This window comes from Alternaria burnsii (genome assembly GCF_013036055.1).
Source record: "Alternaria burnsii strain CBS107.38 chromosome Unknown 693, whole genome shotgun sequence".
Taxonomy (NCBI): Eukaryota; Fungi; Ascomycota; class Dothideomycetes; order Pleosporales; family Pleosporaceae; genus Alternaria; species Alternaria burnsii.
This window is the reverse complement of record NW_024066117.1, coordinates 466,775-480,724: the sequence shown is the minus strand read 5'-3', so window position 1 is coordinate 480,724 and position 13,950 is coordinate 466,775. Positions and strand designations below refer to the sequence as shown.

At 50.4% G+C, this 13,950-nt stretch overlaps 7 protein-coding genes across 7 annotated transcripts; 3 read left to right on the top strand and 4 right to left on the bottom strand.

Moving 5' to 3' along the window:
- GT037_007801 (cytochrome p450) lies at positions 1–1,813 on the top strand (the record flags this gene model as incomplete). Its single annotated transcript, XM_038932848.1, has 6 exons — positions 1–294; positions 348–359; positions 410–769; positions 832–1,074; positions 1,130–1,651; positions 1,703–1,813. 6 exons carry the CDS (start codon positions 1–3, stop codon positions 1,811–1,813), a joined length of 1,542 nt encoding a protein of 513 aa, XP_038784349.1.
- Positions 1,814–3,328: 1,515 nt separating this feature from the next.
- GT037_007800 (uncharacterized protein) lies at positions 3,329–3,916 on the top strand (the record flags this gene model as incomplete). The annotated part of the gene is made up of 1 exon (XM_038932847.1): positions 3,329–3,916. The coding sequence occupies one exon, from the start codon at positions 3,329–3,331 to the stop codon at positions 3,914–3,916; it is 588 nt and encodes a 195-aa protein (XP_038784348.1).
- A 1,441-nt stretch (positions 3,917–5,357) lies between these two features.
- On the bottom strand, positions 5,358–6,496 carry GT037_007799 (atp phosphoribosyltransferase; the record flags this gene model as incomplete). The annotated part of the gene is made up of 3 exons (XM_038932846.1): positions 5,358–5,596; positions 5,649–6,308; positions 6,361–6,496. The coding sequence occupies 3 exons, from the start codon at positions 6,494–6,496 to the stop codon at positions 5,358–5,360; spliced, it is 1,035 nt and encodes a 344-aa protein (XP_038784347.1).
- A 980-nt stretch (positions 6,497–7,476) lies between these two features.
- On the bottom strand, positions 7,477–8,449 carry GT037_007798 (translation initiation factor eif3 subunit; the record flags this gene model as incomplete). Its single annotated transcript, XM_038932845.1, has 3 exons — positions 7,477–8,178; positions 8,262–8,356; positions 8,431–8,449. 3 exons carry the CDS (start codon positions 8,447–8,449, stop codon positions 7,477–7,479), a joined length of 816 nt encoding a protein of 271 aa, XP_038784346.1.
- A 510-nt stretch (positions 8,450–8,959) lies between these two features.
- On the bottom strand, positions 8,960–10,759 carry GT037_007797 (mevalonate kinase; the record flags this gene model as incomplete). Its single annotated transcript, XM_038932844.1, has 3 exons — positions 8,960–10,384; positions 10,434–10,663; positions 10,714–10,759. The coding sequence occupies 3 exons, from the start codon at positions 10,757–10,759 to the stop codon at positions 8,960–8,962; spliced, it is 1,701 nt and encodes a 566-aa protein (XP_038784345.1).
- Positions 10,760–11,523: 764 nt separating this feature from the next.
- On the bottom strand, positions 11,524–12,726 carry GT037_007796 (g-patch domain containing protein; the record flags this gene model as incomplete). The annotated part of the gene is made up of 3 exons (XM_038932843.1): positions 11,524–11,550; positions 11,602–12,649; positions 12,704–12,726. The coding sequence occupies 3 exons, from the start codon at positions 12,724–12,726 to the stop codon at positions 11,524–11,526; spliced, it is 1,098 nt and encodes a 365-aa protein (XP_038784344.1).
- A 274-nt stretch (positions 12,727–13,000) lies between these two features.
- On the top strand, positions 13,001–13,686 carry GT037_007795 (uncharacterized protein; the record flags this gene model as incomplete). The annotated part of the gene is made up of 3 exons (XM_038932842.1): positions 13,001–13,237; positions 13,349–13,461; positions 13,518–13,686. The coding sequence occupies 3 exons, from the start codon at positions 13,001–13,003 to the stop codon at positions 13,684–13,686; spliced, it is 519 nt and encodes a 172-aa protein (XP_038784343.1).
- Positions 13,687–13,950: the final 264 nt, after the last annotated feature.

Below are 13,950 nucleotides of genomic sequence, written 5' to 3'. Positions count from 1 at the left end.
ATGGCATTGATGGGGTTACTTGCGAAGGCAATCGGCCTTGGAGCAATACTTCTCATTACTCGATATGTTTTGGCTTATCTACAATCACCACTCAAGACTATACCTGGTCCCTTCTTAGCCAAATTCTCCGATATCTGGCGTTTCCTGAATCACTATGGACAAACTCACATCGAAACACAGAGGCGACTCCATGCACAACATGGCGACATCGTTCGTCTTGGTCCCAACACCGTTAGTGTTGCTGATGCTAGTCTGATCAAGACCATTTACAACACCCGTGGAACGTACTTGAAGGTGAGCATGTACAGTGACAATGTTATGTATGATGGTCGCTAACATTACAACAGAGCGATTACTACGTAAGTTTCAAGCAGTCACTGATACCTATGCATCATACTGATCACGTCAGACAATTAACGATGCCCTTCAAGACGGTCACATCATCCAGAACATCTTCAGCACACGCAGCAACGAGTTCCATTCCAAAGGTGTCAAGCCTGTTCAAAAGTTGTACAGTCTTCAAAACGCCCTCCAAATCGAAAGCATTATGGACGACGATCTGCGTACACTATGCACTCAACTTGACGCTCGCTTCGTGGAAGGTGCTAACAAGGACAAGACATGCGATATCGCTGACTGGATCTCATTCTTCGCTTGGGATTTTCTGGGCGATATGACTTGGAGCAAGCGTATTGGCTTCATGGAACAGGGTACGGATGTTGGCGATATGCTTGGGACCGCTGAACGTGTGATGCGCTACTTCTCAGTAGTATGTGCTTGACAAGTCATCACAGCTTCTACAATATGTGAATTTCTACTGACCCCATCTAGGTTGGTCAAATTCCCTCTCTCGACAAATGGCTTGGAAAGAACCCCAGTTGGCCACGCTCGCTATACAAGTTCGATGACTTCTCTGTCGCTGCCGGTTTCTCCGTGGAGCGCTTTATGGAACGCATGCAGAAACCTGAACTTGGCGATGGGAAGAAAGACTTCCTCAATGGCTTTCTCGAGGCAAAAAAGGAGTTTCCAGAACTTGTTACTGATAATGAGGTCATCGGATACATGATCATCAACGTGAGTGTCCCATAGCCATGTTACGATAAGAACATGACTGATTCTGCTCCTACAGATTCTCGGTGGTGCCGACACCCTCGCCATTGTGATAAAGGCTATCTTCTACCACATCCTCAAGTCACCAGCCTCGAAAGCGCGCCTCGTCGAGGAACTCGTTGCTGCAAATCTCTCGTACCCCGCACCTTATACCACAATTGAGCACCTACCTTACCTCGATGCATGTATCAAAGAGGGCCTCCGTATGCATCCCGTTGTTGGCCATATTCTCGAGCGCGTCGTACCTGCAAATGGTCTCGCGTTGCCTAATGGAGATACATTACCGCCTGGAACAATTGTCGGTGTGAATCCATGGGTCGTTCATTACAAGGAGAGCGTCTTCGGCGCAAAAACCTATGAATTCCGACCGGAGCGCTGGCTGCAAGGCGAACAAGAAGAGATTGGCGCTTACGAGGCCAGAATCAAGAAGATGAAAGATGCGGACTTGTCATTCGGAGGCGGAAATAGGATATGTATTGGTAGGCCATTAGCTCTGGTTGAAGTGTACAAAGTAGTTGCGACGGTGTTCGGTAGATACAAGGTATGGATTGCCCACCTTCAACATGATACACGAGAGCTGACGTTCCGGCAGATTGAGCTTGAAGACCCGAGCAAAGAATGGGATCTTCACAAACAATGGTTTGTATGGCCGCATGATATCAAGGTCAAACTCAACCCACTTGAGAGCATCAGCGCGCCCTGATTGCCTCTAGACGGCTATCTTCCATGGAATGTAACAGGTACAGAAGGTTGGTGGTGATCTATAGTTTGGGCTTCCTATATATCACTGAAATTATTATTGCGATGATTCCTTGATCCAGGCGAACTGTTCCATGGCAATTGCGTGTTATCTGCCGCGCGGTTCTCGTTTATGTGACGCATGCGCATAAAGTGCGTTCAGGACGTATTCGCAGCCATCTATGTAGTTGTTTAGTTATGAAGGTTGGCGCTACATACTCCATCTTCGTGCACGACACTTCGCGAGGTATGAAGGCAGCTAGGATGCGTTGTTGTGTTTGCTTGGGTATACTACGATTCGCGCACGCGATGCTAACATCATAGGGATTCTTAGTCTATCGCGCTAGCCACTTCGGGCTTGAAGTGTTTACTCTTCGGCTAAGGCTGGGGTCGCCAACACTTGTACTGCATTCGAAGATCGCTGTCATTCGCAGCTTTACGCAGCGTGGAACATTCAACCACTCGGAACATTCGATTCTAGGCGAGATGGTACGATTATCAGGACTTCAGAAGGACGTATTGTCGCTCTACCGACAATGCTTAAGAGCTGTGAAGCAGAAGCCAACGGTATGCTATTGAGATGCCTCCAACTTAACAACCTACTCATACAACTGTAGGAGACGCAGTCACATTTCCGAGATTTTGCAAGGTACGGCAAGCTGAATCGAGCAACATGTTGGTGTGGCGGCTGATGATGATACGTAGATCTGAGTTTCACAAGCATAGAGACGTCGGTAAAAAGGATTTTGGCACCATCGAGTACTTACTCAGAAGAGGAAGAAATCAATTGGAAACATGGTCTGAGCCAGGTATCCGAGACATCCACAGGTAGCGGGAGAATGCCAGATCGAAGTTTGCACGTCGAAGCGGCGCATTGCTGGGCGGCGAGCCAACGACCCATCAATACAGTTCATCAGACCAGCACCATGCAGCTCGTTCCGCCATCGCGGGGTAGTGACATGTTCCTTGGACAACTCATGCATCACATGTTGCTTCCACGCTGGAAACTTCGAGCATCACCATCACGTGACCTGCTCTGAGCCATTACTCTGAACTTTCTAGTTGGTGCTTGCCCCCTCTCGAAACATGATCTTCCGGGCACATGCCATTACGGCTACTTCCTCTAATTACTGGAAGCTTCTCATCTCACGATGTCTTCTGATCACATACGAAGACATGACGGCAAACATCGTGTTCGAAAGCTCTAGAAACTCCCCGAGCCATCTCCGAAGCTTCTTGCAACATCTTGGTTTACGCAACACCAATGTTCTCCGCACTCTGCGATGATTCGAGAACCATGTTCCTCGATTATATATAGCCCTCGAGGCAGCTCCTGTAGTTCATCATCAGAACAACAGAGATCAACAAGTCTTCTATGCAATCACTTCGCTCAACTATCCGACGAGCTCCTCAACAACTCAACCGCATCACCAAGCCTACGACTACAGCTACTCGACACTTTACCACTACACCAGCGACGATGTCTCTCTTCCCACGATTCACCCAGGAATTCGCTCCTATCTTCCGTCTCTTCGATGAGTATGATAGGCAAGCCTTCCGCAATATCGACCGGGAATTCAACAACATCAGATCCTTCACTCCCAAATTCGATGTGAAGGAAACAAAAGAGGGTTACGAGCTTCACGGAGAACTCCCCGGTGTCGAGCAAAAGGACATCAACATCGAATGGACCGATAACAACACGCTGACCATCTCTGGTCGTCACGAGCACGTCCGGGAGGAAGGCCAACGCCCTCAGGGTTTCATCGAAAACGGCGAACCTTCTCAGCAGAAGAAGCTCGGCCACCAGCCCACCGTTGAGGACGACCCCAGCGAAACCAACAACAAGGTTGCCAAGCAGTCCGAGCACAAGGACGTCTCCAAGCATGATGAGAACAAGGCAAAGTATTGGGTTAGCGAGCGTTCAGTCGGAGAGTTCCACCGATCCTTTGCCTTCCCTGCCCGTGTCGATCAAGACAGCGTCAAGGCTAGCCTCAAGAACGGTATCTTGAGCATCCTCGTTCCCAAAGCCCAGGCTCCTCAGCCCCGAAAGATCAGCATCGAGTAGATTGACCTGGCATAACCGAACGATGACAAATTACGACTTCCTTCCTTTCAATCAGCGAGTGTGGCATGGCAATGGAGTTTATGATGGGTTATTGTACGATTGTTCGCTCTGTTTTGTACCTGTGGTGATTACAGTATTCGCTCTCTACGTGGGTCAGTAATATCGAGATTGTAATTAGTTTGTCACAATCAAATCTTCACAACTTTTACGATACGTCGGTTTAGTGACAGTACTTTTGATCTTTTAGGCTACTATTCGAGTTTCTCCGCAATCGGTTTTCCTAGTTTAGTACAATACCCGGAATATCAACATCACAGCTACAGTTCAGGATCTTCTGTTATACAATAATACTCCTGCTCTAGGGGTAGTATTGGCTTGAGAGGGACTATTCGAATTGTACACTGGACACCAGCGGGGCTGTCGGTTCAACAAACCTGGGATGCGACCGAGCTCATTGCTTGTTCCATTGAAAGTTGATGGTGGTAATAATGGTACCACAATCTTTTGGTCTCAGCTTGACCTTTTACTAGACAACGACTCACCACCGATTTTGAGACAAGTAATGACAGACGAAACCTGTCTCCCTCCATTCTATTGTACTTTATACTGCACAGACAAAATATCGGGAGGGGTACATACAAGAGATGCCTACTGTAATGGCTGTACCCAGATGTAAGCATTCCAGTCACACCCGAGTGCGGCAGTGACCTTCTCGAGGCCCCACAAAAGCTTCTTACCTTTTGCTTTGGTAATTACATGGAAGACGGATGTGTGACGCGAGTAGCCCCAGATGGTGTGGTTCTGGCTTGTCCAAAAAGATTGGTCATCACGTGCCATCGTCCTCCATCACGACCGGCGACAAAAAGAAAGATCTCGCAATTGTGGAGAAGGATGTTATGCATCCTCCGGGAGTCGAACCCGGGCCAATTGCTTGGAAGGCAATTATCCTACCGTTGGACCAAGAATGCTTGATGGAAAAATGTTAATTTATCAATATTATATTCTTCATTACAATCAAGACGCAGCGTTCCGCGAAGGTCGGCGTCTACATCCACTCTCAAGCATTCGACGGACTATTTCCGCCGGCCGGACATGTTCGTCTCTGTGGATATGGGCCTTAGCGTCGGAATAAGGGTCAAACTCCAACCTTAGCGCCAGACAGCGCAGCCGTCTAGTTCACAATACAATAAGCTTGACCAACCTGAATTTGGGTCACATACACACAAGACTGGAAGCCAAAATCAATGATCTTCTTGTGAGCTGACATCTCTAGGTATTGGAAAGCCTGTGAGCCCATTGTTCATATTTATGAGTCCAAGAACCAGGCTCATCATTTGCTTTGATGGATTCAATCTATCTTAATTCCTATCTATCACACCGAGCATCGTGAAATAAACGCGTGCCATGTTCTAATAGCCATAAGCCTTAGCAAAGAGATCGCTTAATCTCCTGTTCTCGAATTCTCGATCTTGGTTACGATCAAGTCGGTAGCCCCAACCTCTGTCAACTTGTCCATAGCAATAGCGATATCTTTCCTCAACACCATAGCCTGAACAGCCACCCAGCCATCCTCTTCCAACGCGTTGACGGTGGGGGCGCGGCGTCCGGGAGTAATCTTGCGCGCAATATCGAGCTTCGATCGGTCGATGTTGTAGGTGCACAGGACGTACTTTTGTGCAGCTATAAAGAAGTTAGCCACGCTGTGCCACGCGAGAGATCTGATGCTACTTACTGATAACACCCTTTATCCGAGCCGTGATCAGCTCTACCAGCTTGGGGTCTGATGGGTGCTTCGACTTGATGAGGATAGCACTTGATGAGACGACTGTGGAGATGGCCTTGAGACCAGCTGCGCGCATTGTCTCACCCGATTCCACCAAATCGACGATACCGTCTGCGACGCCCAATGCGCACGCCGCCTCGACACTGCCACCAACGTACTTGATGACTGTCTTGAGTTTGGCATCACCATTGGCCTCTCCGTTTGTGTTTCCGGCCTGTTCGGCCTCTAGTTTCCGGAAATACTGCTCAGCCAAGTTGGTGAAGCTTGTAACAACGTTCTTGCCGATCAAGTCTTCCGGCTTTGCCAGGTCACCCTTTGCAGGAACTTGTACCTGCAGACTGCACTTTCCGAAATCGAGATCTAGGACCTCCTCTACACCGCTGGTAGCAGTAGGCGGTGCGACGCACTCATGTTCTGCTACTTGGTCTCGCCCTGTTATGCCCAAGTCTACGCGACCCTCTCCTACGAAAGTTGGGATATCAGCGGCGGGCAGAAACACAAGAGCGAGCGGGTGGTTCTTGACGAGTGCGATATCGAGACGCGAGTGTCGGTGGAACTGGATGTCGGAGCCGTGGAGGAGATCAAGACATGCTTGGTGGAGGCGGCCCTCTGCGATGTTTGTCAATCTATGACCTCTGCTAGTAGTGTGTCGACGACGTACTCTTAGGCACCGCAAAGAGCAGGCGGTCGTTCAAGCTGTTGCCCAATAGGTCAGTCATGAACGGAAGACTCCTGCTGCCCTGGCGCGCTCTTTGCGCGATTCGCTCAATATCACTTGCGCCATTGGTGTAACCCATTGTGGTAGAAGAGGCTTATCAGAAGTAGGGAAAAGAATGGAGAAAGGAGACAAGCGGAACGTACGAGTTGACGAGATCCATCCTTCTGAATCAAGCACGCAATTGCTGGGGCTTGTAGAATGCGAACGCGCGCTGTGCACCCTTCAACAAGGCTTTGAATGGGGAATTCTGCGACAGGCTAGGCACGAGGTCCACTTCGGCAATTGCAATTGGGCACAAGGTCGCTGCCGTGGACGTGGCTAAATGCGCGGACAGCGTCAGAGCAGATATGCAGGCTTGGATGTGTGGGTATGTGTGTCGTTTTGTAGTGTACAAGATTGAGGCGCGTCTCGACTTAGTGACTCAAGGAGGGGTACGGGCTACACGTGTGATGCGCCAAAGGCTGTGGAACCCTCAAAAACTTGATACTCAAAAGTGCATTTCAATAGTACAGAGGGCGTGCAAACAACAAGACCACGATTGGTGCAGTAAATCTGGTTACCGCGACCGACCTGCGGCTTCAATTTTTTTGCGGGATGACGTTCCATCAACACATGTTGCCCCGCGTTGCGATGCGTCGGAGGTTGGCGACGCGGCATTGGCCGGCATCAACTCACATGCTTAATACGGTCCACTTTCGATTTTGCGTTGTAACTTGAACGTAATATCATGCTCGATTGTGTGAATCAGACATCTACTGGTATCTATCTATGGTGCACCGCTTATGTGTCAAACCTATGCCGCTTCGTCTCAAAATCTGATTGTGAGATAGATAGGCTAAGCGCAGACTGCCATAGACGCACGCTGACTTTTCATTCCCCAAAAAACGCCATCCGCGACTCCAGACTACTAGATGGTTCGGTAGAATGTGATCGTCTCGCACTCGAGAGGAGACTGCGACGGGGGAAGGCGTGTGAATATAAAGCGTCGTCGTGCCTCACATGAAATCGTCACTGTACATATGTTAGTACCTCTAGAACTCCTACGGAATTCGACATGACTCACTCTCCAAAGTCGTCATCATCATATGCCCTCGTGTCTGCTCTAACGCCAACGTCTCTGCTCGCGTTGAGCGTAGTCTTGGTCTTTGCCGCCTTTGTCTTCTTTCCTCCCTTCTCGGCAGCCTTTTCCTCCTTCATCTTCTCGTTGCTTAGTGTGGTCAAGCCAGATGCAATCTTCTTGATCTGCTCACTCGGTAGGTCCTTGGCGATCTGCTTGGTAAACTCCTGCAGGAAAAGTGAGTACTGTCCCTTCTTAGAGTTGGCAGCAATCAGAGGTGTGAGTGTCTCTCGGAGCTTGGTGAACTGGTCTTTTGTGTTGGGATTGAAGATGGAGAGTGAGGACAGGTCGATAGCATTGCCCGGGTTGCTCTCGTCGGTGACGGTGATGGCCTTGCCAGCACGGGTCTTGTTGCTGACGCTCAAGTCGCCAAAGAGTTCCTCGGCTTGGGCGCGCGAAGCGTCAAGCTCTGCCTGGCGCATTCGTTCGCGGCGCTCGGCCTCGGTCTCTTCCTCTTCAGATTCGCCATCCTCTTCCATCTGCCGCCGGCGTAGTGCTGCCTGCCTGTGCTCCTCGATCCGCTGCGCCTTGGACTTGTGGTTTGCCTTTGCTTCTGCTTCTGCCTTTGCCTTTGCCTCGGCGGCCTTCTTTGCCTTCTCGCGCTCGACTTCTGAGTCCTCCGCAGCGTCCCATGAATCTAGTACCTGTTGTGTCCATAGTTAGCACATGTAGCCTTGTATGGCGGGGCTTGAATCGTGCAAGCGCGGGGCATAGTGGGCTGACGCACATCGTCATCTTCTTCCTCGTCGTCAAATTTGCTGCGGCGGGCGATAGGCGCTACCTGTGGCGAGGTAGGAGGAGAGCTGCCTTCTTCTTCGTCGTCTGCAACATACGTTAGTCCCAAGCCTTCACGATTCCATCTTGAAGCGCGCGCAGTGGCATCGAACATGACGTACCCCACTTTCCTGGTGCCATGGTTGCAATCGTTTATACAGAGACGGCGTTTGTGCGTAGTCTAGGCTGGTGTATCCAAGGGTCCTGACAGTAGGGCAGGGTTTTATAGTCGAGTGATGTGGAAGAAAGAAATGGTCTAAAGTTGACTGAGGCGCGAAACAATGGTTGGGCTCACCATCGCGCGTGGCTCGCTTCCGATCTACCTAAAAATTCGCTGCCCAATCACATAGGGTGCGCCACATTCACTCTTTCTCACTATGTTGCAAGTCTTTTATTGTTAAACCGAGCTGTGGCGTATCGTAGTTCAACCGCAGGCACCTTGCAGCCGGATCGTATTAGCCATCTCATGTGCAAGACATTAATCCTATAACCCTTCCCTTCACGCCTCCTTGAGGCTCAAAACATAATAGATCCCCCACATGCAGCAAAACAAACAAGGAAGTATGAACAGAAGACGAAACCTAAGACCTGCTTGAACGTTGCCACAACACACCATCAGCAAAAAGGTTGATTAAGAGAAGAGATCCAGATTTACCGCTCAGGAACCTCCCAGGGCCTCCAGAATTTCCACCCTTCTCTAACTTCTCGAACACCCTTCCGTCTCGAACTCGACACTCCGACCAGTCTTTCAATGCCGATAGTGCCTTCAGCCCGAAGAAACTTTTCCTGGTCAATCTCCTCCCCGCCTTCCTCTTCGTTGCCATTGTGTAGTACTGCAGGCCAAAGCACACCCACGCCGTCACCAGCAAGCGTCGTTTCAAACTTCTCAAAGCCTTCATTCTCCAGCTTTACCTCGAGGGAGTCAAGAATCTTGTATTTCAGCTTTGTACCATTAGATATTATGGATGCGCCGCAGTCGATATCCGCTTCATCAGACGTGTCAGATTCGTCAGATGAGATATCGTGGTGTAGACCATTTGCGTGGCCGTTGGTCAGCGCTGGGGGCTGGGGCTTGAGGATAGTAATGGCGCATCCTCCGCCTCCCGCGCCTGTGAGCTTTGTCCACCCGATACCAGTGTGGTCGATGATTTCGCGGATACGCTCGAGTTTGGGATGTGAGACGCCTAATGAGACGAGTAGACCATGGTTTATCGTGACGAGTTCGCCGAGGTGTTTGAGTGCGTCGGGGGAGGTTGCGTCGAAGTCCGGTGATGTGAGTAGTTTGTGTGCAGATTCGGTCACTAAGCCGATGGCATTGAGGATGTTCTCTGTGAGAGCAGGGTGCACGTTGCGTAGGTTGGCGACCTTGGCGACTTCGGTGGCCGTGCTGCGAGATTGTCGTGTGTTGACAAGCAGCAGTGGAAGCTCAGGAAAGCTATGCAGCGGTATGACTAGAGGTGGCTTGTCGTAATCCCTTCGCTGGAACAAGACTGCTTTACCACCCGAGGAGACGGTATTGTCAACGCCCGAGGGATTGCCGTGTATGCACATCTCGCCGACGAACGCCCATCGGTTTATGCGCTCAATGTTGAGCTCGCATTCTTGTGGCGGCTGATCCTGATGGGGTCCGCTGAGTGCACGTATCTGCAGAAGCATTGCCGTACTCAGACAGACGGATATACTGGCGCTGCTGCCCAGGCCTGCACCAATGGGAATTGTAGATCGTAGGGTATAAACACACGGGGGAACTTTGCGGGATGCGAGAGAAAGGAAGAGGTATAGGAAAGAACATGCAGAGGCATGGTGGATCTTGCGTATCGACTCGGGGGCTTTTGGCGAGACTTCATCGATAAAGGGTTGTATGGCGGCCATAAGGTCGGGATCTAGAGACGTGACGAGGTCATAGTAGTACTTCTTCTTGCCTGATTTAGAGAAGCTGTCCCAGGGCAGGTCGTCGATGTTCCAGGTATGCTCCATCTGTATGTCGGGGAAGCGCAGCTTAACGGTCCGATTCGATTTGGAGAGAAACGAGACGTGGAGATAGGATCGGAGCGATATGGCGGCGGCGATAGCAGCCTAGAGAACATCAGCATCCATCTTGCCATGGTTGTCGTATCGAACCTACCTTGCCGTGTACTACCGCGTGTTCTCCGTAGACGATGACCTTGCCTGGTGCGGAAACCATGAAAGGAGGCATCATAGGCGACGACTGCTTCCTGAGCAATGCCGGAGCGCCATTCGGCTTTGTGGTGGACATGGAAGGCATATTAGAGCCCAATTGCGCGGGCATCGAGTCTATGGGCGAGGGTTCGGGTGTTTGAGTGGAATGCGACGACGTGCGCGGGTGAAGGCTCGCTGCGTTTGGGTTAGCCATGATTTGGGCCTTTTGGAAAGAGTCGTCTTACGTGGCGCGACAACAGTATTCCTACGCATGCTGCTGTTTGCCGCCATGGCTGAGAAAAGAAGAAAAGTGAAAGCAACAAGAGAACGTGAGTGGAAGGATTAAGAAACTGCCTATGGCAAAGGAGGCGTCGTGCTCAACGGTCGGGCCATGTACCAAACTTGGGCGAGGTCATTATACATGGGCTAAGTCTACGGCGGACTAGTTGATCAGCTCCACCATGCAGGAACTGTCGGGGTTAATCTTACATCCCTGTTTTCTAGAACCGCCCTATGGCTGCGCGGACATTTCCAAGACATGCACTGCCGTCACCATCTCGCATTACGTCTGTACTGCGTAACACGACGTAGTGCTGGACGTTGGCGCAGTCGTGGGCTGCAGTTACTTCGCATTCTTCGGCACAGTCACGCGAACAACAATATCAAGGCAGCCCCTTGCCTTTCCGCGCTCGTCCTTCGCAGCCGCAGTAAGCTGAAAAAGCGGCCCAGTGGCATGACACTAGAGACTGATAGTTTAGATGCGGGGAACTTTCACATCATGTTAACTGTAAACCGCAAGGAGCACGATAGGACGACGTAGCCGTCGGGGTCCGACAAATCGTCGGAATCCGACATTAACGCGAGGCACAGCCACAACAGGCAACGCAATCGAGACACAAGCATCAAGACTATAGCCTAAAATTGTCGTTGGTGGCAGGCATTCGTATGTCCCGTATAATGATCTCCAGATTGTAAATATGATTCTAGCAAGTGCCTGCCCAACAACCAAATCCAATAACTCCTCGCTATGCATGTACAGTTCGGATGGAAGGAATCTATGATGGTGTTTTGATCATAAAAATCTACAAACGTATTAGCAGAGATCAAGTAACAATTAGAAAATATAGACATACCTCTTTCATGGCTTGTGCATCCATAGTCGCAGCCTTCTTCTGACGGATCCATTTCTGCCTAACAGCATGCATGCCTCTTGGAGTGTATGATAAACCAGCAGGTACCAATGTGGATGTTTTTGACAGAGGAACCGACGAAATCGTTGTCGGCGTGCTCTCGTCTTCCTCGCTTTCAGAGCTGGAGTCGTCCGAGCTGTCCTTTTTCGCTGCTTTCTTGGCTGCTTTCTTCAGAGCCTTCTTGGCTTTCTTCTCCTCCTTGCGTGCTTTCTTCTCAGCTTTCCGTTGCTCTTTGTCCGTAAGCGGTTCGGGATCAGATGCCGGAGCAGCGACATCGTCGGTGGAGGATTCCGCGTCTGATGAGGACGCGCGCTTTGACTTCTTCGACTTGTCCTTCTTCTTATCTTTCTTATCCTTCTTGTCTTTCTTGTCCTTCTTGTCCCTCTTCGATTTCGACTTGTCGCTTCCCTTCTCTGCTTCGTCGCGCAAGTCCTCGCTCTTCTTCTTGCGCTTCACCTTGAGCTCGTCGTCGGTGCGGTCATCGCGCTTCCTCTTTTTATCTTTCTTGTCCAATGCGCCGTCGCCGCTTTCTGGCTCAGACTTGATCTCAGACTTGATCTCCACTTCCTTCTTGATATCGGAGCTCTTCGTGATCTTGTCGCCCACCAGAAAACCGCCGCTAACAAAATTCATCATGCCGTACTTGCGGTACACGAACGCCCTTTTCTCAATCTCCTCTCGCCTTTCTTCTTCCTTCTTGACCTCGGCCTCATTGCCATTCAGACGCCCAAGAATGCTCTCTAGTCCTGCGAGACCAAAGTTTTCCGCGCGCTCACTCCCTCGCTTTGCGCCCAAGCCAAGATTATCGTCTTTGAGAAACACGCGAATATGCGATTGCGAGGCGGCGGTATAATGAGCAGCATGGGAGGCATCCGTCGCACCGAGAGAGTTTCCGGGCTGCCATCCTTGCGAGGTCAATATGCGATGGCCGAAGCGCGAGGTGTTGTTTGCCCAGTTAGTGTTCTGGGGATCGTTCGAGATCTTCGTTCGGCTGGTCTTGCGTTAGTTTGGTGGAGGTTGGCCGAAGCCAAACTGGCAGACATACTTTTTCGGCGCTGCGAGACCCATGGTAGATATTGAACAGACTGGACGAGGTTGCGATTGTCGAAGGGAAAGGTGGGAGTCCGCAAACACGACCAAAAATTTGTGGATGCCCGCTAGCGCGGAATCTTGGCGCTATGTGGGGAAGCCATCTCTCCCATCTCCAAGGCTCCAACCATTGCCCTCCAATTGGCAAGTCCTCACCACTTGAGCTGAAGCAAGGAATAATGCTTCGATAACGAGTCAATCGATCGCAGTCTTGATCTACGCTACTAATTCTCAGCACTCACCACCAACACCCATGGCTCCGACGCGCGTACCCGAGAAATCCACTTCCATGACCGCCTCCATGGCCACCATTCGCGGGAGTGCACAGCAGTCTCGAAGACAGATTACCGGTGAAACAGAGGAGCTCGAAAACTCTGCAGAAGCCAATGGTGTGGGTCGCGATGTAAATGCAACACACGAAGAGACGGAAGCATCGCAGAACACCTCCGATGGCCCGCTGGACCACCTGGTGGCGAAAATGGTAGACGACGTATGTTAAATGGAATCATCAACTATATATCACCGTCTCTACATTTCTACCAGTGGCATAGCACGCCTGATTAAGAGGCTTTGAGAAGCAACATGCTAATTCTGCGCGCAGCAACGCCGGCGGTACGGCGCGTCAAAGAACAACGTAGGTAGAGCTTACAACAACCATTACCAAAGCGTCGAAGATTCCATAAACACCGTCTTTGACACACATGTAAGAGAGATGTGGGTCACGCAGTATTAAAGAGATGGTGCAACCCCGCAGGTTGACAATACCTCAGTACAACAGCCCACCAAGCGCAGCTCAAACGCCTCCAAGAACTCTTGGACCAGAAGGCTGCCATTGAAATCGCTATGAGAAAGCAGTTGGCAAGCTTGCAAAAGATCTACGATGCGCACTCTCGTGATCTTGAGGCGGTCATTGATCGCCGACTGAGGGAAATGAAGTGATCCCGATACGTCTAGGAACACCAAGGGCATGCAACCTTCTTGCAAGAAGAGCACTCCTTCACAGGATTTGGTTTCCCATTCGAAGCGTTGAGGGCAAAGTCACTGGAAAACAACAATAAAATGTGCTAGTAAGTAGACACCAGATATGAAGATAATATAGTTCGATTCCAGGTATCATAATGACAAACCACCCAACACATTCCAATCATCTTGCGCTTTGAAAAAGATTACCAAATCATCCAGGTAGACTCAGGCTACGCGCAA